Source organism: Alexandromys fortis, unplaced genomic scaffold, assembly GCF_014885135.2.
Source record: "Alexandromys fortis isolate MF-2015 unplaced genomic scaffold, M_Fortis_MF-2015_v1.1 scaffold_3, whole genome shotgun sequence".
In the NCBI taxonomy this organism is placed as follows: Eukaryota; Metazoa; Chordata; class Mammalia; order Rodentia; family Cricetidae; genus Alexandromys; species Alexandromys fortis.
Window position 1 is genome coordinate 16,427,525 of NW_026067909.1, and position 27,635 is coordinate 16,455,159.

The window sequence follows — 27,635 nt, forward strand, 5'->3', positions numbered from 1 at the left end:
CAGGTTCTCAGGCTTGCACAGAAGCATTTTACCAACTGAGCTGTCTTCCCATACCCCTGGCCTGTGCCTCGAAGCCCCGTCAGATGAGTGGGGCTGAGGAAATGGTTCATCGGTTAAGAACACTGGCTGCCCTTCCAGGAGATCTGGGTTCAATTCCAAGTACCTCAATGGTGGCTCACAAACATCCATAACTCCAGTTTCTAGGGATCTGTTACCCTCTTCTGACCTCCAGGAACCAGAAACGCACATGCTGCACTTACATACATTCAGGCAAAACACTCATACACATAAAAATAAACCTTTTAGAGCTGGAGCGATGACTCAGCAGTTAAGAGCACTGGCTGTTCTTCTAGAGGTTCTGAGTTCAGTTCCCAGCAAGCACCCCAAGATCCTAGCAGACGGGGTTAGGGCTCCAGACTGTCCATAGGAAGACACAGTGGACTGAGCAGTAGTGGCGCACGCCTTTAATCCCAGCACTCGGGAGGCAGAGGCAGGCGGATCTCTTTGAGTTCGAGCCCAGCCTGGTCTACAAGAGCTAGTTCTGGGACAGGCACCAAAGCTACAGAGAAACTCTGTCTTGAAAACCAAAAAGACACAGTGGTGCTACCTGACAGCTGTGGTCTGCCGAGCTGGAATGGAGGCCTAGAGGTAATTCTCTTTTTACTGTGTAGCCACCCTTCCCCCTCCCACCTCCTGGGAGGCATCCCAGCATCAGTGGCCCCAACAGTTCAGGTTTGCAGTTGGCAGAAGGCAACCTTGAAGGCAGAATCTGTGGAGACTGTAGGAGTGGATCTAAGGCCTGCTCAAGGCCTCTGCAGCCCAGTGTTCTCACAGGGAATCCTCTGTGGAAGTGGGAAGGCCTCACAGGTATCTTGTTCTTAGCCAGGGTTTCCATGGGCTGGGCAGAGGAGGGTAAGGTCTGAATGCTGGAGCTGGAGGGAAGTGGGTGGAGAAGGTGGGGTCCCACCATCTGGTTGGGAGGAGATTGCAGGTGCTTGGTAGAATTACAGGGCTTGAGCAGTTTGGGCTGGAGAGTCAGACCCAGATCCTGTCCCTCACAGTCAAATGGTGACTTGACCATCCATAACTCCTGTTCCAGGGGATCCGTTGCCTTCATCTGATTTCTGTGGGCACCAGGTGTGCACATGTAGTGCACACATAGACACGCAGGCAACACACACAAAATCAAGTCTCCAAAAACAAAACCCCCTCACAGAGGTTCCAGTAAGACTTGGGTGACGTGATAATGACAGGTGCTGTCGGACTGGGAAATGTTTCTTCTGTTCACTGGGGAACAGAGGGTCCAAGTGGAGATGTGGGGCAGATCAAAGGGAAGTCCAGACCTCTAGCAAGTTAAGACTTAAAAACCAGGGGCTGGAAGAGATGGCTCAGAGGTTAAGAGCATTGCCTGCTCTTCCAAAGGTCCTGAGTTCAATTCCCAGCAACCACATGGTGGCTCACAACCATCTGTAATGGGGTCTGGTGCCCTCTTCTGGCCTGCAGACATACACACAGACATAATATTGTATACATAATAAATAAATAAATAAATATTTTTAAAAAAAAAGACTTAAAAACCACCCCTCATCAAATTGGAGAAATGGCTGCTGTCCTGGCCAAATCCTTGGAAATGCAATCTCATTTCCAAGTTTTTACATTTTAAAATATTTTCTTAATTACATTTTAAAAATTGCATTTGCTGTGTGTATCAATTTGTATGTGACTGCAGGTATGGAAGTCAGATGATAACTCTCTGGAGTCAGGCCTTTGCAACCTTTCACGAGTTCCAGGGATCACAGGTCCTGAGGCTTGTCCTGGCTGCCTGGAACTCTGTGAACCAGGCTGGCTTTGAATTCACAGAGATTCGCCTGCCTCTGCATCCCAAGTACTGGGATTAAAGGTGTGAGCCACCATTGCCTGGCAATTTCCCCCAATTCTTTACAAAAAAAAATTATTGTTTTTTTAAATAATTTACTTATCTTTATTTTATGTGCATTGGTGTGAAGGTATCAGATCCTAGAAGTGGAGTTACAGATAGTTGTTGGCTGTCATGTGGGTGCTGGGAATTGAACCTGGGTCCTCTGGAAGAACAGCCAGTGCTCTTAACTGCTGAGCCATCTCTCTAGCCCCCAAGATTTATTGTTTTTGATTTTATGTGTATGAATGTTTTGTCTGTGTGTATGCATGGATATCTTATACATTCAGTGCTCTTGGAGGCCAGAGGTGGCATTGGATCTCCTGGATCTGGGTTTTTTTATTTATTTTAAATATTTATTTATTATGTATACAATATTCTGTCTGTGTGTATGCCTGCAGGCCAGAAGAGGGCACCAGACCTCATTACAGATGGTTGTGAGCCACCATGTCACTGCTGGGAATTGAACTCAGGACCTTTGGAAGAGCAGGCAATGCTCTTAACCACTGAGCCATCTCTCCAGCCCCTGGATCTGGGTTTAGAAATGGTTCTGATTGGTCCTGTGGATGCCGGGGACTGAACCTGGTCCTCTGAGAATGCAGCAAATGGTCTTAATTACAGAGCCATCCCCACAGCCCCAAGACATTTTTTTATATTTATTTATTATGTATACAATATTCAATCTGTGTGTGTTTGCAGACCAGAAGAGGACAGCAGACCTCGTTACAGATGGTTGTGAGCCACCATGTGGTTGCCGCGAATTGAACTCATGACCTTTGGAAGAGCAGGCAATGCTCTTAACCACTGAGCCATCTCTCCAGCCCCCAAGACATTTTTTAAGATGTATTTATTTTAGATGTGTGAGTGTTTTGCCAGTGTGTATGTCTGTGTACCACATGCATGTGTGCTTGGTGTCTGCTGAGGTCAGAGCACATTGGATCCCCTCGAACCAGAGTTATAGGCTGATCTGAACCCACAGATATGTGCTGGGGATCGAAACCGGGTCCACTGCAAGGTCCACAGAGCCATCTCTCCAGCCTGAGAACTGAGTCTTGAAAGTTGTTCTCTGACCTCAGCAAATGTGCGCTGTGACATGCGTCCCTTTTATAAATAAATAAGTGTTTTAAAAAGACAGGGCTGGAAAGATGGCTCAGTAGTTGAGAACACTGGCTACTATTCCAGGGGACCCCAGCACTCACATGGCAGCTCACAACTGTAACTCCAAGATCTGACACTCTCACACAGGCATACATGCAGGCAAAACACCAATGCACATAAAATAAAAATAAATTATTTTAGATATGAGCCCACCTCATATTAACTCATTGAGGTGCTGCTGCTGCCCTCAGAAGGAATTAAGATAATTCGGTGTGACTCTGAATTGTTATTTTACAAAAGGAAGCTGTTGGGGTGTTCACCCCAAGTAAAGAGGATCTGGAGAGACTGAGAAAAGATTCTGGTAAATTCAGCTAGGTGGAAAAAGTGGATGTACTAGATAATTTTCCTTCGTCCTTCTTTCCTGACCAATTATTTGTTATTCTTTTTTAATTAATTAATTATTTTTTGTTGTTTTTCAAGACAAGCTTTCTCTGTGTATCCCTGGCTGTCCTGGAACTCGCTCTGTAGTCCAGGGTGGCCTCAAACTCACAGAGATCTGCCTGCTTCTGCCTCTTTAAGTGCTGGGATTAAAGGTGTACACCACCACCTCCCAGCTAAGACATCTTGCTTCACGGGAAACCTTGTTTATCAGTCTCACCACTAATTCGAACCAAAGCTCTTCACCCCGAGCATCAGCAGCTACTTCGGACCCCATAGGTTTTTCATAGAAAGTACGAAATTTTGCATTCACCATCTGCTTCAATGAATTTCTGAGGGCTAGTGCCCGGGAAGGAGGTATTCAGCTTCATCCTAGCCCACAGCCTAGGAGGTATCACGAAGAAAAGCTGTATGAAGTAACTTTCAGGAGCATGGACCACTCACAAGCAGCTACACCGCCCCAAACTACCAACCCGCTGCCCACCAAGCACCTATTTTATATGGCATGAAGCCTACAGCAAAATCATTGCAAACCTGGGTTCAAAGCGCCATCTAGTGTTAGTTAAAGATTTAGAGGAGACGACAGGCTCTGACCACAGAAGACAGAAAACGCAGTGTGGGAGAACCGGTTCCTGTGTTTAACCCTTGTTCTTTCCAAGACTCGGATGTGACTGGTTTGCTGAGTCTGTCAGACAGAACAGCTAAATGACCTTTTGTGCAATGTGGAGTTGGAACAGGGTCATTGCAGACATCAGTAGTTAAGATAAAGTCATGAGGCAGGTGGCGCACGACTTTAATCTCAGTACTCAGGCAGATCTCTGTGAGTTCGAGGCCAGCCTAGTCTAAATAGTTAGCTCCAGGACCGCTAGGCCTGTTATACAAAGAAACCCTGTCAAAAAAAAAAAAAAACAATAATAATAATAATAAAGATGACGTTCCGGAGGTGAGGAATTTCTGCATGTGTCCTGGTGGTCTACCAGTGCAGTGGAGGCGGAGGCAGGAGCACTGTGTGTGGCCAGTCTAAACTAAAAAGCAAGGTCCTGTCTAAAGTAAGACTGACGTTGAACTCCTTTCCTCCCACCTCCTAAATTTTATTTTACACATGTGTGTGCACAAGGTGCCCACCTGAAGCCTGCGGAGGTCAGCAGCAAACACTGGATCCCCTGGAACTGGGTTAAAGACCCAGTTGTGGGCTGACGTGTTCCTGCTGGGAACCCAGGGTCATCTGCAAGAGCAGCCAAGGCTCTTAATTCTGAGCCGTCCCACTCGCCTCTAACTCCCAAGGGCTGGTATTGCATCATACACTTGGCTAGCCTGAACACCAAACTGGCTTTGAACTCACCAAGAGCCTCCCGTCTCTGTCCAGCCCTGCAGTCCTTTCAGGTGTCAATGTTTTGTCTGCACGTTTTTGTTTGTGCACCACGTCGGCCCTTGGTGGGGGTCAGAGGAGAGCATGGATTCTCTGGAACTTACGGTGAGCCACACAATGTGGGTGCTGGGACTTGAATCCAACAAGTGCTCTGAACAGCCTAGCCGGGTCTCCAGAACCCTTGTAGTATGTCAAAGCAAGTCCCTTTGTGGTATCTTAAAGCACCAATTTCCCTCATATCATGCAAACTGGCCATAATACACACTGCAGCAGCCTTAGAGTGTGTAGTCCCAGGACTTCAATCTCCCAGATGGCACCGGGAAACCTTTGGGTTGCGTGACCATAAAATGACCAATAGCTGAGGAGTTCAGGAAGGTAGCGAAGTTTCTCAGCCTACCCGCACCGGAGCAGCGAGACTACTTCTCCCATAAGCCACTGCGGTCTTGACAAGCTTATCTTTTTCGACTTGGCGAGGGCGGGGCGATTAAGGACTCCTCTTTCCCGGCAGGCGGTGCGGCCAGAGGAGGCGCGGGACTTCATTTCCCAGCAGGCTGCAGGGGCGGGCGCCGCGGTGCCTTGTGTGGGATGTAAGCGCGGAGGTGGGCTCGGGGGACCGAGGCCAGGACTCTCCTTGGGACTTGCGGGAGGCTTGTTTGGGTTCGCCTTTTGGGCAGGCTCCAGAGGGCCGGGAAGAGGTCATAAGCACTGGGAGGGGTGACCTTTGAGGGTCCCCAGAAGTCTTTGGGACGCAGCCTCATCGGGGCTGGGGGTCCCAGGATTGTAGGGAACAAGAAGGCCCCACAGCCTTGGTTGAAGGGTCTCAGCGACCGAGCCACCGCCCGTAGGCGCAGGACGAAGCTGCTGGCGAAGCAGAATTGTGGCGGAGGGTAGAGCCTTAGCTGAGCCTGGGAGGGGGCTCTCCCGCCGAGCCCGACCCTCCCTCCCTCGGCTCGCCCGCAGGCCACCGCCCGCCGCCATGGGGCTGAAGGCCGCCCAGAAGACGCTGTTTCCTCTGCGCTCTATCGACGACGTGGTGCGCCTGTTCGCTGCGGAGCTGGGCCGAGAGGAGCCTGACCTGGTGCTCCTCTCTTTGGTCCTGGGCTTCGTTGAGCATTTCCTGGCTGTCAACCGTGTCATCCCCACCAACGTGCCCGAGCTCACCTTCCAGCCCAGCCCTGCACCCGACCCTCCTGGCGGCCTCACCTATTTTCCGGTGGCCGACCTATCCATCATTGCTGCCCTCTATGCCCGGTTCACCGCCCAGATCCGCGGCGCTGTCGACCTCTCCCTCTACCCTCGAGAGGGGGGCGTTTCCAGTCGCGAACTGGTAAAAAAGGTCTCCGATGTCATATGGAACAGCCTCAGCCGCTCCTACTTCAAGGACCGTGCCCACATCCAGTCCCTCTTCAGCTTCATCACAGGTTGGAGTTAGACAGGTGGTCAGGGGAGCAAATGTATGTTGGCTTACCTCGTCTGGTGTGTGAACAATATGGTTTACAGCCCATGTGAGACCAGTAAGCCTTGTATAGTGGGGCAGGTATTTTTTCTCCTTTGCAGCTGTGGAATCAGAATCCCAAAGAGGAGAAGTGATGTTCTAATGTCAGAATGCCAGGGCTGGGACTGGAACCTGATCGATTGGTACCAGATCTTACCCTCTACTCCTTCGGCACCGCCAGCCCAGCCACTGATTAGCCACAGGAATCTGGCAGCCCAACATATGGGGAAAGAGGGTGGCAGCAGAACGGGGAAGTAGGACAAAGGGATGGATACATTTGAGACAATTAAATGAGATGATGCCTATGAAAATATTTGGAAAGGAAATTACAGACTTGCAAAATGCTTCAGCTTCTGGTGCACAGTATTGAGCAAGAATCTGAGGCCATTTCTGAGCTTAGCAGAAAAAAAGTGCAGAGATATAAGTCAGGGCGTGGGCCCGGGGTGTGTTGGGGGGGGGTTGTAAGGTCATGGATTTGTTCTCCCTGTTATAGTCTAATAAGTATGCAGTAAGACACCTGGTTAAATCGTTGTTAACAGAAGTAGCCATGTAGAAAAAGGGAGGAACAGCTTTGGCTGGGTGGAGCTGAGATCCAGGAAGGTCTCCTGCTGGGGTTGGGTTAACAGGAGGGAGAGGTTGTGAGCATAAAAGAGAAGGGGGAGTGTGATGGGTAGGATCCTGCATGTGAGGTTTGGACACAGACTTGAGAAGTGTTGGGGTGCCCCCTTCTTCCAGGTCAGAGCTCTCATTACTGCCCCTTCTCTACAGGCACTAAACTGGACAGCTCGGGTGTGGCCTTTGCAGTGGTGGGGGCCTGCCAGGCCCTGGGTCTCCGAGATGTCCATTTGGCCCTGTCTGAGGATCATGCTTGGGTGGTGTTTGGGCCCAATGGGGAGCAGACAGCTGAGGTCACCTGGCATGGCAAAGGCAATGAAGATCGCAGGGGCCAAACAGTCAATGCTGGCGTGGCTGAACGGGTATTGTATTTTCCCTTTCCCTGTTCTGTTAGCCCAAGTCATCTGAGGGACTCCGCTGCCCCGGCCATCTCCTGTCACCCCATCGACAGTCTCTGTGCATGTATCAAGGGGGAAGGTAGATTTAAGTTGTCATGCCCAAGAGCAGGCCCAGGGCGAGACATCCTGAGATGTCTTCTTTTTTGTCTTCCCCAGAGCTGGCTATACCTGAAAGGATCATACATGCGTTGTGACCGCAAGATGGAGGTGGCATTCATGGTGTGTGCTATCAACCCTTCTATTGATCTCCACACGGATTCCTTGGAGCTGCTACAGCTGCAGCAGGTGAGGAGACTAGCTCCCCACCCCTTCTGTAAAGTGGACTGGCCTTTCTCAGTGCACAGGGAGGGTGGGGTTGGCACATGAAGGGTTTTCCTTCATGAACGGTCTGAATCTTGAACTCTGCCCTTGTCTGGTGGAAGGACACTACTGCCTCCAGATCCTACTGTACTAGTAGGCGGCTCCCTTCTCCTCACTCACACCTCTTTCCCTTGGGCTCTAGAAGCTGCTTTGGCTGCTGTATGACCTAGGACATCTGGAAAGGTCAGTAGAGGGATATGGTCAGATTAGACCTGGGGGGAGCCAGAGGACTGGGTGACAGCCTGGCCTATTATCTGTTCCTAGATACCCCATGGCACTAGGGAACTTGGCAGATCTGGAGGAGCTGGAGCCCACCCCTGGTCGGCCAGACCCACTCACGCTCTATCACAAGGTGAGGGCATCTCAAAAACCAACTCATTTCTGGAGCCTGGGAGGAGATAGGTGAAAAACATAGATCTTTGTGCGCTGGAGAGTGTTTTCTGCCCTACGTTGTATCAGGCACATGTATAGTGAGGGTAATTGTGTGTTTAAGAAGTGCCCTGGGTTCCCCAGCCTGGGGTTGGCAGGGCCTTTGTCCCACCAGCCCTCATTTTTCAGCTGCCCTGCCATGTAGCTTGTGGTAGCGCTGCAGGAGAGATGTCAGCCTGCTCAGTGTGGTAGGAGGGTGGCTGGGCTTGGAAGTCTTTGTAGAGGAACACATGGGGAGGAGACCTGCCCTAGGTCTGAGGGTGAGTGCTCCCTGCCCTCCTGGTCACCACTCCTGTTGTCTGCCCTTGCCTTAGCGGTTAGGCCTGGAATGGAGGTAGGTGGGAGGGAGTGGGGAGCACCAGGTAGAGGGGTCAACAGGGAATGGAGCCAGGGAGGACTCTTTAGGACCCTCCTTTTGTGGCATATTACTGATGAGGCATTTGTGCTAGTCCAGGCAGCGGGGACTGCCTTGCTGAGGTTCCTCTGCTCCATCCTCCAGGGGATTGCCTCAGCCAAGACCTACTACCAAGACGAGCACATTTACCCCTACATGTACCTGGCCGGCTACCACTGTCGCAACCGCAACGTGCGCGAAGCCCTGCAGGCCTGGGCCGACACTGCCACTGTTATCCAAGAGTGAGGATCCCCCACCAGGGCCTCCAGCCTGTCCTTTCTGTCACTTTCCAATCAGTCATCCAGGAGTGACACCTTGTCTGAAGCCCCGTCCCCTCTCTGATCAGCCCCTAAACAACCAAGGCTGCCAGAGCTGTCTGCCCTGTCTTCCCCTCTGTTCAGTTTCTTCTGTTCTCTAGTCAGTTCCCTTGTCTGTGGTGCCACTGTCTCTGCCCAATTTCCAGTCCAGCCCCACATCCCATCCTTAATCTTACCTTGAACTAACAGTCACCATCATCTAGACAAGCAAGGACCCCCAGCCTCTCACCCAGTCAGTGGGATGTCCCATTGTGGGGGTACCATCAGCCCGAATCCTACATGTTTTCACAGCTACAACTACTGCCGGGAGGATGAGGAGATCTACAAGGAATTCTTTGAAGTGGCCAATGACGTCATCCCCAATCTGCTGAAGGAGGCAGCCAGCCTGCTAGAAGCAGGGGAGGAGCGGCCAGGGGAGCAAGCCCAGGTGCAGGGCAGGACTTCATTGGTCACCCTCCTCCTGGGCATATTGGAATGCATGGGGATTCTCTTCTGCTGGAGTTCATATCTTGGGCTTGTATTAGGAGGGACTTGAGGGTGTTTTAGAGCTGAAGTCTTCAGGCAAATGGGTTACTGTCCATCTCTTTGGCCCGGTTCTCACCTGCGCCAGGCTGTAGGCAAGGAAAGGTATACTCCTTCTCCCCGCATGCGTACCAAGAGCTGTTCAAAGGAAGGAGGTCCTGACCTGCATTTACCTTAACTGAAACCAGGGCTTTGCCCAGACAGAGCCTGGCTGGACACTGTCTGAACTCTTCCCTATTGTCCCTCTTGTCCAGGGCACCCAGAGCCAAGGTTCTGCCCTCCAGGACCCAGAGTGCTTTGCCCACCTGCTGCGATTCTATGATGGTATCTGCAAATGGGAGGAGGGCAGCCCCACACCAGTACTGCATGTAGGCTGGGCCACTTTCCTCGTGCAGTCCCTTGGCCGCTTCGAGGGACAGGTGAGAGGGCCCTGTGCAGGGGCTAGGAACTACAGGTGGTGACAGTAGCCATGGGGAAGTGAGACTATTGCATGTGCCTCTCTGTGTGAGTAGCCATGAAAGGGGACTCCTGGAGGGATGGCCAGGGGCTGAGCCTGGACTTCCCACTGGTGACCCACAATCTTTCCCTTGACTTGCACTCTTGCTTAGGTGCGGCAGAAGGTGCACATAGTTAGCCGTGAAGCAGAGGCGGCAGAGGCTGAAGAACCATGGGGGGATGAATCCCGAGAAGGCCGGCGGCGTGGTCCTCGCCGGGAGTCCAAACCCGAGGAGCCACCTCCACCCAAGAAGCCTGCGTTGGACAAGGGCCCGGGCTCTGGGCAAAGTGCAGGCTCAGGACCACCCCGGAAAACGCCAGGGATTGTCCCAGGTACTGCCCGTGGCCCCGAAGTCAGCAGTGCTGCTCAGGCTCCAGCACCGGCAGCATCGCCACCACCGGAGGGCCCAGTGCTTACTTTCCAGAGTGAGAAGATGAAAGGCATGAAGGAGCTATTGGTGGCCACCAAGATCAACTCGAGTGCCATCAAGCTGCAGCTCACCGCACAGTCGCAAGTGCAGATGAAGAAACAGAAAGTGTCCACACCCAGCGACTACACACTTTCTTTCCTTAAGCGGCAGCGCAAGGGCCTTTGAACTGTTGGGGATTCCCTGACCCGGCCCCAGGCCCTGCCCTCACTCCCAGCAGGCTGCACCCTAGTTCCCCAATTCAAGCCCAGACTCTGCCCACCGTCCCAGGGGGCCCAGAGCTGCCCTGTAGTGATGGGGAACTTGAGTTGGCTCCTTCAGGCTGTGGCTTGGTTCTAGAATAGGTTTCATCTCTCACCAGCCGGCCAATTGGAACCTCATTGTAGGTCCATGTGACCAGTCTTTAAAGGTCCAACACCCCGAAATTCATTGACCCGTGACGGGAACCCTACTTGAGCCCGAGCAGTTGGCATTCCTCCCATTTGGAAGCTGAGGGTGACCTTAGCCCAGGAACACAGATGCTACCTGGAAACCCGAGACCCAGGACTCCATTCAGTCCCTAGGGGTAGATTTCCGCACTTCAGAGTTCCATCCTTTGGGAATCTAGTTTCCTATCCCAAAGAACTTGCATATTGCTGCCTGAATTTGGAAATCTTCGCTTCCTCGCCTCCCTAACCCCAGAGTCCAGGACACGGAGCTTCGACTCTTGTCTGTGAATACTGAGCCTCGCCCCCTTCCTGACCAAACTGGCCCCAGAACAGAGCAGGACCTCTTCCAACCCTCTGGGAACCTCCCCGAGGTCCCGGGAGGAAATCTGCACGGGGTGGGGGAGGGCCAGTCTCTTCCTGTTTTGTACATAGATTTATTTTTTAGTTTAAGGAAGATAAATACATTTTGTTAAAAAAAAAAAAAAGACATGTCCGTGTTTCATCTGGAAGTCGGGGATGGGGCAGGGAGTAGACGTACGCTTTTCTCTGTCTTTGGAGTTTGAACTTTATGCACCTGTAACGCGTCGAGAATGGAGGGGGGGATCTAAGCCCCGCCTATAGCTAGGGGACTTCCCCCGCGCAGCCAGGGCGCCTCCTCCTGGCCAGGCGGGGCGGAGGGGCATCCCCGGTCTGGCCCCGCCCTAGCCTAGCCCCTCCCCTCCGGCCTCGGAGCCTCGGTGCTGCCCCTGCCTGCCCTCCCGCCTCTCCCGCCCCGCCCCGCGCCGCTCCGCGCCGGCTCCGCAGCTTGCGCCGGCCGGCCGGTCCGGCGCCGGGCCATGGCGCTGTTGCGGGACGTGTCGCTGCAGGATCCGCGAGACCGCTTTGAGCTGCTGCAGCGTGTGGGGGCCGGGACCTATGGCGACGTTTACAAGGTGCGCTGTGCGGGGCGGCAGGACGGGCGGGAGCGCAGGAGGGTGCATCTGCGCGTCCCGCCGCAGGAACCCCGGCCCCGCCCCCTCCTCACCCCGCTTCTTGCCCTGCGCCCCGCAGGCCCGTGACACCGTTACGTCCGAACTGGCCGCGGTGAAGATCGTCAAGCTAGACCCAGGTGTGGGCCCGGGTGGGGCCTCTGCTCCTGGGAGGCGGGTGCGGGCGCGTGAGCTGGCGGGGGCGGAGAGTTGACATTTCCGAGACCCCTAGAGAGGCCGACCCCAGGATAGACTAAGAGCTGGCACCTGCCAGGCGAATAGAGAAACACTCTGTGCCCAGTTTGCACATAGGGTCAGAGTCTGGGCTACCCCTGTGTGCCCCCCCCATAATGCCTTGTGCTCCCCAGGGGACGACATCAGCTCTCTTCAGCAGGAAATCACCATCCTTCGCGAATGCCGCCACCCTAATGTCGTGGCCTATATTGGCAGCTACCTCAGGTGAGGTTGTTTACCCTCTTACTCCAGACTGCCATCGTGTGCTCTGCTGTGTTCCAGACCTAGCTCTTTGTCCCCCCAGGAATGACCGGTTGTGGATCTGTATGGAGTTCTGTGGAGGGGGTTCGCTGCAGGAGATTTACCACGGTGAGAGTCAGGCTCCATGGGACATGGCCTTACTCCATCCCAACAAAGGGACAGGAGAGCATCCTCCAGACTGAATTTGGGCTCTTCTCTGCCTCTGATTGGCTGTGTGACCTTGAGAGAGATGCTGTCCTTCTCTGGGCTCAGTATCCCAGCCTGGTGTGGCTAACATCACTTTTGTAGTGGTGCTTGCTGCTTCCCGCTATGCAGGGTGGCTAGGGAGGGTCAACATATCACTCAGGCTCTCTCTCCAGCCCTCACGCTGTCCATTTCAGCTACTGGGCCCCTGGAAGAACGGCAGATAGCCTATGTTTGCCGGGAGGCACTAAAGGTACTGGGCTCCTAGGCAGCACCCGCGTTGGAATCCTCTGGAGTGTGGGCTTAACCCAGCTGGCTAGTGGGGGAGTGGGAACTTGGAATGGGCTGTGGGTCCTAAGGGGGAGGGGGCCCCACTTCTTTTGCCGGAAGCAGCCTATTTCCCTCTTGGCTCAGTCACTTCCTGTTTGGGGAGAGGGGAGGAGGAAGCGGCTTGGGTGGGGGGGCCCCCAGTTCTGAAGAGGGGCTCAGGGGAGGTGATTAGTGCTAAGTAGCTGTCCTTAAAGACTCCTCTTTGTCCCCAGGGGCTCCACCACCTGCATTCTCAGGGCAAAATTCACCGAGACATCAAGGTAGGGGTCAGCCTAGGGCATGGTTCAAGTGAGAAGGAAGCTGCCAGGCACCTGATGGAATCCTTTCTGTGTCCCCCTAGGGTGCCAACCTTCTGCTCACTCTGCAGGGAGATGTCAAGCTGGGTCAGTCCCTGGGGATGCCATGTGGGTGAGGGTTTAGCAGGGACTCAGACCATGGATCCCAGTCACCTTACTACTCGAGCCTCAGTTTCCCCACTTAGGAGATGTAGCAATATTACCTGCCTGCCAATAGTTGACCGAGATTAGGTTGGGAGGGACCTGACATGGGGTCAGGTTTTCAGAAATGGAAGGTTGGTGGCTCCTCTCAGAAGAGGGGCCTGGCCTTGCTTGGGACAGCTGTGGCTGGACCCAAGCCCTGCCTGGTATAGCCTGCGTGCTGGGCTGGGAGGTAAGGGTGGCCCTGGGGCTGGTAAGAGTCTGTTCTTCCTGCAGCGGACTTTGGGGTATCAGGTGAGCTGACAGCGTCTGTGGCTAAGAGGCGGTCTTTCATTGGCACTCCGTACTGGTAAGATGGTGCCCTGGTCCGTAGGGGTAGGGGCCACAAGTAGGGCTCTGGTCATCCCATCTGTGATCCTGACTCTAGGATGGCACCAGAGGTTGCTGCTGTGGAACGCAAAGGTGGCTACAATGAGCTGTGTGACGTCTGGGCCCTGGGCATCACTGCCATTGAGCTGGGCGAGCTACAACCACCGCTGTTCCACCTGCACCCCATGAGGTCAGCCTAGCACATGCCCCTTGCCTGCCCCTTGCCCTGCCGACCCTTGACCCATGACCTCACATGCTCCCTAGGGCCTTGATGCTCATGTCGAAGAGCAGCTTCCAACCACCCAAGCTGAGAGACAAGACACGTTGGTGAGGGCTCACCCACAGCCGAGATACTCTTTTCCAGCCAAGGCCCAGGGATGGGAGCTCTTGCCAAGGATCGGGCTTGGTTCCCCTCTAAGGCCAGAACTCCGTGGAGGGAGGGGCTGGTGGCTTGTATTGCTATAGTGCAACAGTATCACTGTCCCAGCTGCCCGGCTGGGGCAACTCACAGGCTGCTTCTGTGCAGAGCTTAACCTGGGTCTTGGTGGGTGGGACTTTTGTGCCCATTAGGACCCAGAATTTCCACCACTTCCTCAAGCTGGCCCTAACCAAGAACCCCAAGAAGAGGCCCACAGCTGAGAAGCTTCTGCAGGTGGGAGGCAGGGGATGGCCCCGGGAGCTTGAGGCTCAAAGGAAAGACCTAGAAGGCAGGGGCCAACTTGATCAACCCTTGCTTCCCCAGCACCCATTCACAACCCAGCAGCTCCCTCGGGCCCTCCTTACGCAGCTCCTCGACAAGGCCAGCGACCCTCACCTGGGAACCCTCTCCCCTGAAGACTGTGAACTGGAGGTAACACAAGGACTGAGAGCTGGGTCAGCCCCACCTGGGTGGCAGGGGCCTGCAGGTGATGTAAATCAGAATCTCTCTGACTTGTGGATTCCAGCACTGAGACTCTAGTCAGGCCCACATACCATGACTCTCTTGAGCGGGTCTGGCCTCACTGCATGCCTTCGGGTCCAAGCCAGCCTTGACTATGACTAAGCTATCTTCCTCTCTGTGTGGCCTTTGGCAAGTTTCTTGACGTTTCTGTGCCAGTTCTCCCATCAGTAAAATGAGGGCTGTTTTATTTCATAGTAACCTTAGAGGGTTGTCAAGACCTGGAAGAGTTCCTGGCAGGGCTGAGTACTAGGTGCAAGTCTGCTGTGTGTGTTCTTTCTTAGACCCAGGATATGTTTCCAGATACCATCCATTCCCGGGGCCATCATGGTCCAGCTGAGAGGACCCCCTCCGAGATCCAGTGTAAGTCTTCTGACAGGGCTAGCTAAATGCACCCATGGATCTGGTGTTATTTTGGGGGTCCATTGTGAGACTTTTACCCCTCCTAACCCAATACTCTGGATCCCTAGTTCACCAAGTGAAATTTGGTGCCCCTCGCCGGAAGGAGACGGATCCTCTCAACGAACCGGTGAGGCACTCGCTGGCTCTGTGGAGGGGGTGGTGTAGGGTGGGGTCAGGTGTGCAGATGCAGGTGGGACATCCCAAGTCAGGGCCAGTCCGAAGCTGGGGTGCCTGTGTCACCTGGGGGCCTGGACTGGAGGCCATTTTCTTTAAGACAACACTGGAAAGTGGAAGGCCACCCACTTCGAAAGCCTAGGTTTCCCAGGACTGAGAATATTGCTCAGTCTGCCTGTTAGGGGATCATGCCATTTCCTCTACTCCTTCCTCTCCAATCCCACAGTGCTCCTCTCTGCGCCACTGTCTTACTGTCTCCCTCTCTGTCTTGTCATTTTGTCTGTTACAAGTCTTTTGTCTGTTGTCAGAATATTCTCCGTCTGTCTGTCTGTCTGTCTGCTCTCTCTTGCTATCTCTCTCTCCGCTCTCTGTTACTGTTGAGACAGGATCTCTATCTAACTTACCCTAGCTGGCCTTGAACTCTCTTTGTAGTCTAGGTAAGCCTTGCATTCCAGATCATTCCTGGCTATTCCCTGCCATCTTGTGATACCCTTCTCTTTTTCTTCCCCTCTCTCCTGATGTCTTTGCCTTGGTTTCTTCCAGTGGGAGGAGGAATGGACGCTGCTGGGAAAAGAGGAACTGAGTGGGTGAGTGAGCAAGACTGGGGAAGCTGTGGGGCAGGTTGGGTCTTATGTAAGACTGACCATTGACCCCTTTCTCTGGCCCAGGAGCCTGCTGCAGTCGGTCCAGGAGGCCTTGGAGGAAAGGTGAGAGGCCCATACCTAGGATGCAGAAGGCCTCCCAGGCCTGGGGGTCAGTCTCATCTCACACCCCATCATACCATCTGCTGTCTCCCTACAGGAGCCTGACTATTCGACCCGCCTTAGAACTCCAGGTGTGGATCGGAAGAGGGTGGAACTGGGAAGTAAGCCTTGTGCACAGGGTGCTTTGGGGCAGAGAGTGCATCACAGGGCATCTGCTGATGGCCAGGCTGTTTCTGATTCTCTTGCCAGGAGCTGGACTCCCCAGATGACGCCATGGGAACCATCAAACGGGCCCCGTTTTTGGGGCTGGCCCATACTGAGCCAACACCTGATGACAATGCCCAGTCCCGCTCCCCAGGTGAGGCCCAGGCTTGGCAGGCCAGAAGGAATTCTGGGTAGGGCTGGGGCTTGGAGTCATTATGGTCTATGTGCACAGGAACCCCATCTGCACCTCCGCCTGGTCCTGGCAGCCCACCATTGCTGCCCACTGCCTGGGCCACCCTGAAGCAACGGGAGGATCCTGAGGTGAGGATACCAGAGGGGTGAGAGGTAGGCTGTAGGGTGTTACCTGGGCCCTGACTCCTTCCTTCCTAAACAGAGATCATCCTGTCATGGCCTTCCTCCCACCCCCAAAGTGCACGTAAGTGTTCACTGGGCGTCCCTAGACCCTGCTGTCCTGACGTTCCCACCGGTCCCTCACCAGCTACTTGCTTCCTCCCCAGATGGGTGCCTGCTTCTCCAAGGTCTTCAATGGCTGCCCCCTGCAGATCCATGCTGCTGTCACTTGGGTGCACCCCGTGACTCGAGGTGGGCCAGGGCCTAGGACACCCTTAGGTTTGGGCCAGGGGATGTGGCAGCCTCTGACCCCATACCCACGTCTGCAGACCAGTTCCTGGTAGTAGGGGCCGAGGAAGGCATCTACACTCTCAACCTGCACGAACTGCATGAGGATACGCTGGAGAAGGTGAGGGCTCTTGGCTTTGGGGGCACAGAGGTACAGGGGTGCTGGGTGCTGATCGCCTGTCTACTGTTTGGCCCCAGCTCATCTCCCAGCGCTGCTCCTGGCTCTACTGTGTGAACAACGTATTGCTGTCACTCTCAGGTAGGAGGACGAGGGTGCAGAGGCAGCCAGCGCACCCTCCCCCAAGCTTCCTCTGAGCCCTACGTGATCTTCCCCTTCTGTTTCAGGGAAATCCACGCACATCTGGGCGCATGACCTCCCAGGCCTGTTTGAGCAGCGGAGACTGCAGCACCAGGCACCCCTCTCTATCCCTACCAACCGTATCACTCAGCGCATCATCCCCAGGTTAGCAAGTGTGGCGTGTGGAGGAGGTCCAGAATAGTACCAATTGGGTGGGGTTCTGGCCACTCCTGAGACTGCCAGGATCTTAGCTAATCACCTAGGCACTTTCCGTCCCTGAGGCTGTTTCCTCCTGGTCAGTAAATGGCCTCTCCTCCTGTCCTCCTGGCTTGTTGAAATGCAGAGGAATGTGAGCATGAAAGCCCTCTGTAGTCGGTGGGGCAGTGGGCTTCACCCAGCAGTTCAGTGGGCCCTGTGCCGGGCCCGCACATGACTCAAGAGAAGCCCTGCTCTGGAGAAACAAAGGACATGGGCATTTATGGCAGACTGCTTGATTCAGGGCAGGGGCAGGAGCAGGGTTGGAGAGAGTGTTCTGGAAGCCAGGAGGCTGAGACAGCTCGGAATTAGAGAGTACATTGCAGTGTGTGTGAGGGCAAGGGAGAGTATGCAGGTGGAACCACAAAGCAAGACCTGGGGAACCCCCATGGTGGTAATTGACCTGAGGGCCCCGTACAGGTGGCGAACCCTTACTCTGTTGCCAAGCCTAGGATCTGGACTCTGTCCAATGGACGGCAGTGCTGTTGAGCGTTTCAAAGGATCCTATTGTGTACTGGTCAGTATGCTTCCTGCTGGAGGTGGTTCAGCCCACTGTTTAAGAGCCGGGCTGGTGTGGTGGCTCATGCCTGACATCCCAGCGGTCACAGGAAGATAGCAAGTTTTAGGCCAGCCAGGGCTACATTGGGAGACTTTGTCTCAAAAACAAAACACAGCTGGGCATGCTGATGCATGGCTGTAATTTCAGCACATGGCTGGTAGGGGCAGGAGAACCAGGAATTCATGGTTATCCTTGTCTACGGATACTAAGTTTGAGGCCAGCCTGAGCTATTTGAGTTTCTGTCTCTGAAAACAGAATCACTGGCCGTATAGAGGGCTACAGTAGAAAGAGTATTTGAGAAGCAGCATGGCCAGGTCTGGGAACAGGCTGCAGAGCCCCCTGCAGAAGATGAGTGACCCAGCATTAATGTGCAGCCTGAGGTGCAGCTCTTTAGCCACTAACTATGGAGCCAGTGCCTTCTCATATGTTGTGACATTGTGCAGGGCTCGGGCACATCTGTGAACTGAAGAGACCCTTCCCCCCTTCTCTTTATGCCACGTTTTTTTGTGGAGAGGAGGTAGATGGTAGATCTAGAAACATGAGGCTCTTTGGCAGTGACGGCTCTTCCCATGGGGAAGAGCAAAATGAAGGAGACGACTTTCAAGGGCCGTTCTGAGAGCCTTCAGTGAGAAAATGCTGTTTGAGCCAAGACTGAGGAAGCTGCAGCTCGCTGGTAAAGTCCTGGGATCAAAGGCACGTGCCAGCACCACTTTTTTTGTTTTGTTTTGTTTTGTTTTTCAAGACAGGGTTTCTCTGTGGCTTTGGAGCCTGTCTTGGAACTAGCTCTGTAGACCAGGCTGGTCTTGAACTCACAGAGATCCGCCTGCCTCTGCCTCCCGAGTGCTGGGATTAAAGGCGTGCGCCACCAGCGCCCCGGCCAGCACCACTTTTAAAAAGTAGATAAAAGGGGCTGGAGAGATGGCTCAGAGGTTAAGAGCATTGCCTGCTCTTCCAAAGGTCCTGAGTTCAATTCCCAGCAACCACATGGTGGCTCATAACCATCTGTAAAGGGGCTGGTGCCCGTTTCTAGCCTGCAGGCATACACACAGACAGAATATTGTATACATAATAAATAAATATTAAAAAAAAAGTAGATAAAAAAAGACGGGCTTGGTGGTACACGCCTTTAATTCCAGTACTCAGGAGACAGGCAGGCAGATATCTGAGTTTGAGGCCAGCCTGGTCTACAGAGACCCAGGCCAGCCAGGGCTACACAGAGAAAGGCTGTCTCCAGGGGAGTTAGAGCGCTGTGGGTGTGCAGGGGAAGTTACCAAGGAGAAGAGATGCTCAGTGCGAGAGGGGAGAGGGCCGAGTGCAGAAGTGAGAATGGCTTGCTTTAGGGTCTGTCCTCAGGGAAGCCTTGGGCTTTGCCTCACAGCAGGGTGGAGGCCTCTGGTAAGGCATGTCTGGCACTGAGTCTTGGTGGGAGGACTAACGTATGAGGGAGGATGTTGGAGGCCGTGGGAAGCCCATTGCAGTGGTCAGGTGGCTAGCAACAGAGGCATGGGCTGCAGTTGGAGTAAAGAAAGTAAAAATTGGTCTGGTTCTGTTTTGCAAGTGGAGTCAGCAGGATTTCCTGGTACTAGGTGGTGTTGGGAAGGGAAGGGGAGTCAAGGCTGACGGAAGGATGGAGCTGTCATCGGCTGTGAGTGACGTAAGAGTCTGGCCTGAATTCACATTTGCCACATTAAATAAATTATATGCCTGTCATCCCAGCATTCAAGAAGTTGAGGCAGGAGGATTACTGAGATTTGATGCTACAGTGTGAGACCTGGTCTTAAAACTTGCATTTCAAAAAACGCTTGCCTATTCTCTGAGTGGGACCTCCCTAGTTCATCTGGGAGAACTGGAATGCCAAGAGTGGGCCAGGCAGGGGCTCCAGTGTCACTATGACCAGGCCAGGCCAGGGGCAGCATTATTGGGGAGACCTAGAGGAGAACCTTAGCTACAGAGCTCACATTAAACCTATGTGTGGTTCCCTGTGGCCTCTGGGCTTCCTGAGCCTCCATTCTGACCCCCACCTTAGGTGACAGACTTGCCAGAGTCCCGGCAAGTTGGGCAGCACTGAGCCTGTGTCTACTTTGAACGTAAAGAAGGAAGAAATGGAATTCTTTAGAGGAAACATGGGACGCAAAAGTATATGCCCCTGACCTACCCAGATGTTAGCTGGTGAGCGAGGGGGAGGAAGAGGAGGGCAGAGGGCAGTGCAGAGAGGCCGACACTGCTTCCTCCCAGGGGCCTGTCCTGGCAGGCGCACAGACAGAACCGGAGTCACTGGGAGGAGATTGCCCTGTTAACAGCTTAGTTCCTCAGTCTCAGATGGTCAGTCCCCTGAGGGCATGGGGGATTCCCCCAAAGACAGCCACCCACTGGCCCCCTAGTTCCCTCAGCCCCAGCAGGTGCAGAAGGCAGGCCATTTGCTGTTTGAAGTATACATTTCCCCGTCAGTCAGTCTTTGAAAAGGGTTGAGTATATTCAAGCGGGGACCTGCCTCAGCTTTCGGTCTTCCTGCTTCCCACTTTACATGGCCCTGAGGAAACAGGTGCAGAGAGAGGTAAAGTGACTTGTTTAAAACCACACAGAGGGGGGCTGGAGAGATGGCTCAGAGGTTAAGAGCACTGCCTGCTCTTCCAAAGGTCCTGAGTTCAATTCCCAGCAACCACATGGTGGCTCACAACCATCTGTAATGAGGTCTGGTGCCCTCTTCTGGCCTGTAGGCATACATGCAGACAGAATATTGTATACATAATAAATAAAATTTAAAAAAAAATAAATAAAACCACACAGAGCCATGCTGGGCAGTGGTGGCACATGTCTTTAATCCCAGCACTCAGAAGGCAGAGGCCAGCCTGGACTACAGAGTGAGTTCCAGGACAGCCAAAGCTATACAAAATCCTGTCTCCAAAAACCAAAAAGAAAAAATAAATTGTGACAAATTTTTTTGTTGTTGGTGGTGGTGGTGGTTTTTTGTGTGTTTGGTTTTTCAAGACAGGTTTCTTTGTGTAACAGCCATGACTGTCCTGGAACTCGCTCTTGTAGACCATGCTGGCCTTGAACTCACAGAGATCCACCTGCCTCTGCCTCTGCCCAGCTAAGAAAGTAATCTTTAAAAAAAACAAAACCCTTCCCAGAGTAGCTGAAGAGGCTTCCAGAGCCTCAGTCCCTTGCAGCTCTTAAAAGCACACTGCTGCGCCTCTCTGAGCCTAGCGTCTCATCTGTGAAGCAGGACAATGACAGTGACCACCTCACAGGGCTCAGTGGGGGCCTTGCCCATGGTTGGCTCCCAGAACATATGCTGGTTTTCACTTCTATAGGCGCTTTGCCCTGTCCACCAAGATTCCTGACACCAAAGGCTGCCTGCAGTGTCGTGTGGGTAAGAGCTGGCCGCAGGGCTGGGAGGGGTGCAGTGAGTCCGAGCTCTTGCCCACCAGCCTCCTTCTCCTGCAGTCCGTAACCCCTATACAGGCAGCACTTTCCTGCTGGCTGCCCTGCCTGCCAGCCTGCTTCTGCTGCAGTGGTATGAGCCCCTGCAGAAATTCCTGCTGCTGAAGGTAAGCGACCAGAGGGCCCTTGGGTGGCAGGATGCCTGCAGGAGGAACAGAGCCTAGCCTCTCTGCTGTCCCCCAGAACTTTTCCAGCCCTTTGCCCAGCCCGGCAGGGATGCTGGAGCCGCTGGTGCTAGACGGGAAGGAGCTGCCACAGGTGTGCGTGGGTGCAGAGGGGCCTGAGGGACCTGGCTGCCGAGTCCTGTTCCATGTCTTGCCCCTGGAGGCTGGCCTGACTCCAGACATCCTCATCCCGCCTGGTGAGCAGCAAAGCTGGGTGTTGCAGGGATGGGACTCTTCTAACCAGGCTCTCTGATCTGGGCTTCTGTGAAAGATTTCATTAGACTAGCCTGGGCATAATTCTCAGCACCCACGTGGCAGCTCATAACTGTCTACAACTCCCAAGATCTGACACCCTCACGCAGGCATACATGCAGGCAAAACACCAATGCACATAAAATAAAAATTAATTAATAATAAAAAAGACAGACCAAACTAAATCAAAAGGTTTCCTTAGATTAAAAGCTTGGTAGCCAAGGAAAAGCTGGCTACCAGTGCTTAAGCCTGAGCCAGTAGCAGCAGGAAGAGGGGCTCTGGCCAGGTGGGGACTCTTCCACTCTGAGCAAGGAAGGATGTTATCTCAGCATAGGGACAGCTGGGGCAATGGGCAGGGAAGGAAAAGTTCCTGGTGCCAGGGGCCCCTCAGGTGATTTCATTCCTAAATTTTCTGCTTCTTTGCTTTTGTTTTTTGAGACAAGGTTTCTCTGTAGCTTTGGAACCTGTCCTGGCACTTGCTCTCTAGACCAGGCTGGCCTCGAACTCACAGAGATCTGCTTGCCTTTGCCTTCCAAGTGCTGGGATTAAAAGTGTGCACCACCACACCCGGCTTGCTTTTTTTTTTTTTTTTTTTTTTTTTTTTTTTTTTAGATTTATTTATTAGGTATAGTGTTCTGTTGTCTGCATGTTTGCCTACATGCCAGAAGAGGGCATCAGATTTCACTGTAGATAGTTGTGAGCCACTTTGTGGTTGCTGGGAATTGAACTCAGGACCTCAGGAAGAGCAAGCAGACAGTGCTCTTGACTTCTGAGCCATCTCTCCAGCCCCTTTCTGTTGCTTTAAAAATATTTTTAAAATTTATTTTACTTATGAATACGAATGCTTTGTGTTCATGTATGTATGTATGTATGTATGTATACCACATACATGCCTTGGAGGTCAGAAGAGGGTGACTTGGAGTTCAGAGGGTTGTGAGCCACTATGTAGGTGATGTGAATCAAACCTGCATCCTCGGGAAGAGCAGCCAGTGCCTTAACCACTGAACCATCTCTCCAGCCCCCTCGGTTGTAATTCTTAACAACAGCGCTGAAAGTAGGCTTTGTCATGTTTGAGTTACCAAAGAGGAAAATGAAGTTCAGAGAGGAAGTGACTTGTGTTAGGTCACATATTTACGGAGTCTGACAGCCTAGTTTGTCTGACCCCGGATCCTTCGTAGGCTCCGCTAGGACCCTGGAACCCCATCCTCGCTCCTGATAAGCCTAAAGGCAAGTCCCTTGTTCTGAGTATGGCCCTGTAGAGCTGGTGTGAAGAAGACTGGTGGCTTAGGACTGTCTGCTGCGTGTCCCCTCAGTCCTTGGCAGCTCAACCAGACAGGCCTTGCCTCCCTTCTCTGCCCACAGAGGGGATACCGGGCTCCGCCCAGCAGGTGATCCAGGTGGACAGGGACACAGTATTGGTCAGCTTTGAACGTGAGTGCCCTGGGATCAGGGTTGGGGGGCTCTAGCAGGCCCGAGCATGGCAAACATGGAGTGACAAGTTTTGCCTTCCCCCTTTCTCCCATTCCCTCTACTTTGGTAAACTATTAGATTGTGTTCCTAAAGCTAGCCACCAAGGTCTTCCTCCTGAGGCTGACCACCAAGGCTCGGCTATTATTGAAGTCCAGCAGTCAGAAGCCCCCTTTTGACTGCCCTAATTAACATGTCCAATCAAGAGTAACCAACTCTTCCTAACATGGTTTCTCCTTTCCCTTTGTAAACTGCCATTTGCCTATAGGCCAAGTCTGTCTCCTCTCTATCCAGAGGCAGGCCTTTGTCTCCCTGGGAGAAATAGCTCACCACCACCCCGCCCCGGCCTTGTTCCTTTCCCCTAATCTCTTGTCTTTGTCTCTTATTCTCTACCCTTTGACCTGCCATTTGTCTCCTTTGTGCTGAGAACTTGATCTTGGGGTGTCTTGTGCTGATTTTGAGGTCCTTTCAATGTGAGGAAGGGGGTCCCCCACCTACCAGTTCTCTCCCTGTGCAGGCTGTGTGAGGATCGTTAACCTGCAGGGTGAGCCCACAGCTGCACTGGCCCCTCAGCTCACCTTTGACTTCCCTATTGAGACTGTGGGTGAGTAAGGCAGATGTGGGCATGGCAGCATCCACAGTTCAGAAGGTGTGGGACTGGCTCAGGGTTCAGGGTTGGCCGTGGGACCAGGGTAGATTCCCTACACCTATCGGGGAGCCATCCTGGTCACTCAGGGTCAGTGAGGACCCTTGTGCATTGGACTGGGTCAGGCCTTATGGCAAGGATGGGGGAATCTGTGGAGTGTGGGGTAGTGTCGGGGCCAACAGAGCCCATTCTTCCAGTGTGTCTGCAGGACAGTGTGCTGGCTTTCTGGAGCCATGGCATGCAGGGCCGAAGCCTCGACACCAACGAGGTGAGTGGGGCTCAGAGACCTGACCGCCTCCAGCTCCGAGAGCCCTGTTTAGAAAGGACCTGTCAGGATGATCTCAGAGTGCCTTGTCTTCTAGGTGACCCAGGAGATCACAGATGAGACCAGGATCTTCCGAGTGCTGGGAGCCCACAGGTAGATGAAGATAGTACCTGAACTGCACTTCCCATGACAGTTACCACCCCCAGGCTAGAGGTGGGGATGGGCTCACTTGGCTTTCCTGCCCCGCTCACCCTGTGCCTCTTCCCACACCAGGGACATCATCCTGGAGAGCATTCCCACTGACAACCCTGGGGCACACAGCAACCTCTACATCCTCACAGGCCACCAGAGCAGCTACTGAGCTGTCCCCTCCAGCCTCTGTAGGGCCCCAGAGGGCAGACCTGACTCTGAGAAGTGTTTGAGGGCAGGGAGGGGAGGTAGCCCACCCCCCTCAGCAATAACTGGACCAGAGGAAGCTGCGGCCACCTCCCTCCCTGCAGTGTTGTCCCCCAGGACAGGAGGCCCTGGGCGGGCTGGGGCTGCCTGGCTGATCCATTCCATTTTCTCTTTTCCTTTCTATTCTTTCTTCCAAGAGCCTGCCCCAGGTTCTATCCTGGGCAACATGTATTTAAGAGAGAATTATATTGGTATTAAAGCTGGTTGGTTTTATCCCGTTAGTCCCTCTGAAGTGGAGGCATTGAGCCCCCACCTTCTGCCCCTTCTCTTTCTTCTCCTCTCACTCTTTCCTGAGGGACACTTTTCTCTAAGAACTCAGTTGGCCTCAGGCGTGTGCCGTGGAAGAGCAGCTGCTGGTGCTTGGTGGAGTCTAGACTTGGGTGACACAAGCCAGTGGTCTAACAGCCATCTTGGGCCTGGATCTTCCTGGTCCCTGCCCACAGCAGCCCTCATTCAGTTTTGTAGATTGAGACATCTGCTGTATTTGGCATCTTGTGGATCATGCAGGGGAATTATGAACAAAGGGGACCTGTCCGGGGCAGCCTTGCCCCAAGTAGGATCTTGTTTGTGGTTTCTGGGATCTGCACCCTGGCCATGTCTACTGCAATGTTCCATGACGGGCCTGTAACAGTATGGTGAAGCATTGGCTTCGCCGGGGAAGATGGATGTGTGTCTCTTTAGTGTTCATTCACTCCAAGTCAGGCCTGGGGTCACTACCAAAATCCAGCTCAGCACCCAAGAAAATTGTTGGAGCCCATCTCCCTTGTGCCTCAGCTTGTGCTTCATACTGTCCTCCTTGGGCCCGGTACCCCTCGAGCCCTGTGGCCCCAGATACTGACTGGCTTGCCAGTGACTAAGACCACTGAAGGGAGGATGGGGCACACAGCCAAGCCTGGAGGGCTAAGCGGGTTGTAGAGCAAAGGTGCAGAGCCCAGTGCTCTGTTCCAGCTCATTGTCACCCTCCTGACATTTAGAGCAAATGTTGGCAGAACAAAGTCTTATGTCTGGTGTTCTGGCTGCAAGTACTTGCCAGCTCAGTGAGGCAATGGGAGGGTGAGGGTGGGGGTGGCGACAGCTCATGTGAATGGAATTTGTGGCCCTTATGGCTGTCACTGTCCCTTTGACTACCCTCTTCAGAGCCCTAATGCTCAGTTTCCTAGTGACCAAGAGGGTTGCTTGGCTGACTAGGGAGATGGACCAGGAAAAGGGACAGAGCATACGTCCTCAGTGAGACCCCAAGTCATCTGGAGGGTTGAGGGAGACAGGGTACACAGTAAAGTCCTAGTTCCTAAGCTCCCGGATTTCTTGGAGGCATGCTGGTGTGTGTGTGTGTGGGGGGGGGTGAGAGGTGTGATCCACCCAGCCCAGAACACTTAACCCAGGTGCCCTGGGAGAACGGCCCTCAGAGTAGTGAGCTCCGCACAGTGCCACCTTGTGGCAGGGAGCTAGCTCAGCCCAGAGTCCATCTGAAAAGGTGGTTTAGGAATATAAGATGCCAAAGTGAGAGGCCTGTGAAAGCAAGGCCCACTGATAGTATTTGGTGCCACAAGCCAAAGATGGGGCAAGCCAGGACTATGCACTGAAAGATGTAACTTTATTTATATATTTGTTTATAGACAGCCTTTTTCAAATACAAAAGAGAATTCAATGAAGCTAGGCTGTGGTGAATGCCTGTCATCCAGTACTCAGGAGGCAGAGGACTGTCTGTGAACTGTAGTCCAGCCTGGTCTACATAGTGAGTTCCAGGCCAGCCAAGGTTTTATGTAGTCAAGATCCTGCCTCAAAAATTAATAAAACTGTGTCTCATTTGTCCTCCACTCCGTCTAGAAGTATTTCTGATATTTAAACAATTTGGTATATTTTTATTCATATGGCACCAGTCCATATATCCTGCTGGCTCTCTGGAAGTACATTCTGGAGAGCTTTCCATTATCAACCAGGTCTATGTTTGTATAGCTTGTGCTGGATTGTACACATTTCAGGTGACTAATGTTAACTGAAAGATCCTTATTGAGGAATGTATTTCTACTTTAATATCACAAACCACACTGCAATAAATAACCCCTGTGTCGGAGCCACTCTGTGTACTCAAGTGTTTCTGGGGGATCAATTCCTGGAAATAGCATCACTGGGTTGGAGCGGTTGTGTTTGCCATAGTGAGGTACCATAAAATGCCCTCTGTGGGTGTTACCTGTGGTTGGGGCTTCTTTGTCACTCTGTGGATAGAGATACATCACCAATTATGGTGACTCACACCTGTCATCCAGCACTTTAGAGTCTGAGGCAGGAATGCCAGCCAGGGCTACATACTGAGACCCTGTGTGCTAAAAGCAGAACAGCCGGGCGGTGGTGGCACACGCCTTTAATCCCAGCACTTGGGAGGCAAAGGCAGACAGATCTCTGTGAGTTCGAGGCCAGCCTGGTCTACGAGAGCAAGTTCTAGGACAGGCTCCAAAAGCTACAGAGAAACCCTATCTCAAAAAAAAAAAAAAAAAAAAAAAAANAAAAAAAAAAAAAAAAAAAAAAAAAAAAGCAGAACAGAGAACATGAGCTTACTAGCATGTTCAACAAACAGGCCCGCGCCAGAAGGGCACATGGGAAAGCCCTGGCTGCCCGCCCTGAAGGTGTAGAGAAGCCTCTGGGGTGAGAGAGGGAAGTGATGTGGAGCACAGGGCAGGTGCCGTATCCAATGGGCTTGCTTTTCTCCAGGATGCACCATCAGCTAGAGCAGGGCGGTTGGGCAGTCAGGAGATGCTCTAAGTCCTTAACACAGCAACACCAGCAGGTTTTAAACCAAAACAGTAAGTCCCATAAAATGGCGAACGTGTGCCGGAAAGTGTGTTAGGAAGCTCAGAAACTAGCAAAACAACCACCAGCTGGCCATGCACGCTTACACACAAAGTCATAGGAGGCTGAGCAGAGTGGTGCACATCTGTAATCCCAGCACTTGGGACAGGCAGGAGAGACCAGTTTAAGGAGGAAATGAAAATGGCAGCTTTCACTGGGCAGTGGTGCTGCACGCCTTTAATCCTAGCACTTGGGAGGCAGAGACAGATGGGGATCTCTGTGAGTTCAGGGCCAGCCCAGTCTACAGAGTGAGTTGCAGGACAGGCTCCACAGCTACAGAAAAACCATGTCTTCTAAAAACGAACAAAAAGGCAGCTTTCAAGCCGGGGCCTCAGCAGGAGCAGGGACTGCACAGGGGGTTGTTGCCTGACTCACCTGGAATGGAGGGAGGGCCGACAGTGCAGACTGTAGATACTGTTGATGACTTTGGTCTACAATG

The 27,635-nt window shown here is 53.0% G+C and overlaps 2 protein-coding genes across 4 annotated transcripts; both read left to right on the top strand.

The window, feature by feature from the left end:
• The first annotated feature begins 5,286 nt into the window (after positions 1–5,286).
• On the top strand, positions 5,287–11,183 carry Men1 (menin 1). Of its 2 annotated transcripts, none has more exons than XM_050136645.1 (10): positions 5,287–5,407; positions 5,781–6,241; positions 7,084–7,292; positions 7,485–7,613; positions 7,831–7,871; positions 7,953–8,040; positions 8,617–8,753; positions 9,120–9,255; positions 9,605–9,769; positions 9,959–11,183. In XM_050136645.1, coding segments are annotated over exons 1-10 (1,851 nt in total). In that variant the 5' UTR covers positions 5,287–5,405; the 3' UTR covers positions 10,442–11,183. The 2 variants fall into 2 exon arrangements, with proteins under 2 accessions (XP_049992602.1, XP_049992603.1); XM_050136646.1 differs by having other exon boundaries at positions 5,295–5,419.
• A 237-nt stretch (positions 11,184–11,420) lies between these two features.
• On the top strand, positions 11,421–26,442 carry Map4k2 (mitogen-activated protein kinase kinase kinase kinase 2). Of its 2 annotated transcripts, none has more exons than XM_050136636.1 (32): positions 11,421–11,633; positions 11,752–11,809; positions 12,038–12,128; positions 12,208–12,272; positions 12,524–12,600; positions 12,890–12,937; positions 13,018–13,060; positions 13,391–13,463; positions 13,542–13,673; positions 13,748–13,810; positions 14,054–14,135; positions 14,226–14,333; positions 14,705–14,783; positions 14,891–14,949; positions 15,540–15,583; positions 15,665–15,703; positions 15,798–15,831; positions 15,950–16,058; positions 16,137–16,225; positions 16,299–16,340; positions 16,423–16,507; positions 16,585–16,664; positions 16,742–16,802; positions 16,889–17,006; positions 20,970–21,028; positions 21,103–21,206; positions 21,283–21,460; positions 22,878–22,946; positions 23,500–23,586; positions 23,826–23,896; positions 23,991–24,046; positions 24,167–26,442. In XM_050136636.1, exons 1-32 carry the CDS (start codon positions 11,538–11,540, stop codon positions 24,252–24,254), a joined length of 2,487 nt encoding a protein of 828 aa, XP_049992593.1. In that variant the 5' UTR covers positions 11,421–11,537; the 3' UTR covers positions 24,255–26,442. The 2 variants fall into 2 exon arrangements, with proteins under 2 accessions (XP_049992593.1, XP_049992594.1); XM_050136637.1 differs by having other exon boundaries at positions 11,422–11,633; positions 12,545–12,600.
• Positions 26,443–27,635: the final 1,193 nt, after the last annotated feature.

What these genes read in the sequence shown, in the direction of transcription:
- Map4k2 (XM_050136636.1), top strand. Translation starts at nt 11,538, where the DNA reads ATGGCGCTGTTGCGGGACGTGTCGCTGCAGGATCCGCGAGACCGCTTT. An exon ending in TTTGCCGGGAGGCACTAAAG is followed by an intron (nt 12,601 to 12,889) that starts GTACTGGGCTCC and finishes CTTTGTCCCCAG; the next exon opens with GGGCTCCACCACCTGCATTC. An exon ending in CTGCCTGCAGTGTCGTGTGG is followed by an intron (nt 21,029 to 21,102) that starts GTAAGAGCTGGC and finishes CTTCTCCTGCAG; the next exon opens with TCCGTAACCCCTATACAGGC.
- Men1 (XM_050136645.1), top strand. An exon ending in ACTGCCACTGTTATCCAAGA is followed by an intron (nt 8,754 to 9,119) that starts GTGAGGATCCCC and finishes ATGTTTTCACAG; the next exon opens with CTACAACTACTGCCGGGAGG. An exon ending in GGCCAGGGGAGCAAGCCCAG is followed by an intron (nt 9,256 to 9,604) that starts GTGCAGGGCAGG and finishes CCTCTTGTCCAG; the next exon opens with GGCACCCAGAGCCAAGGTTC.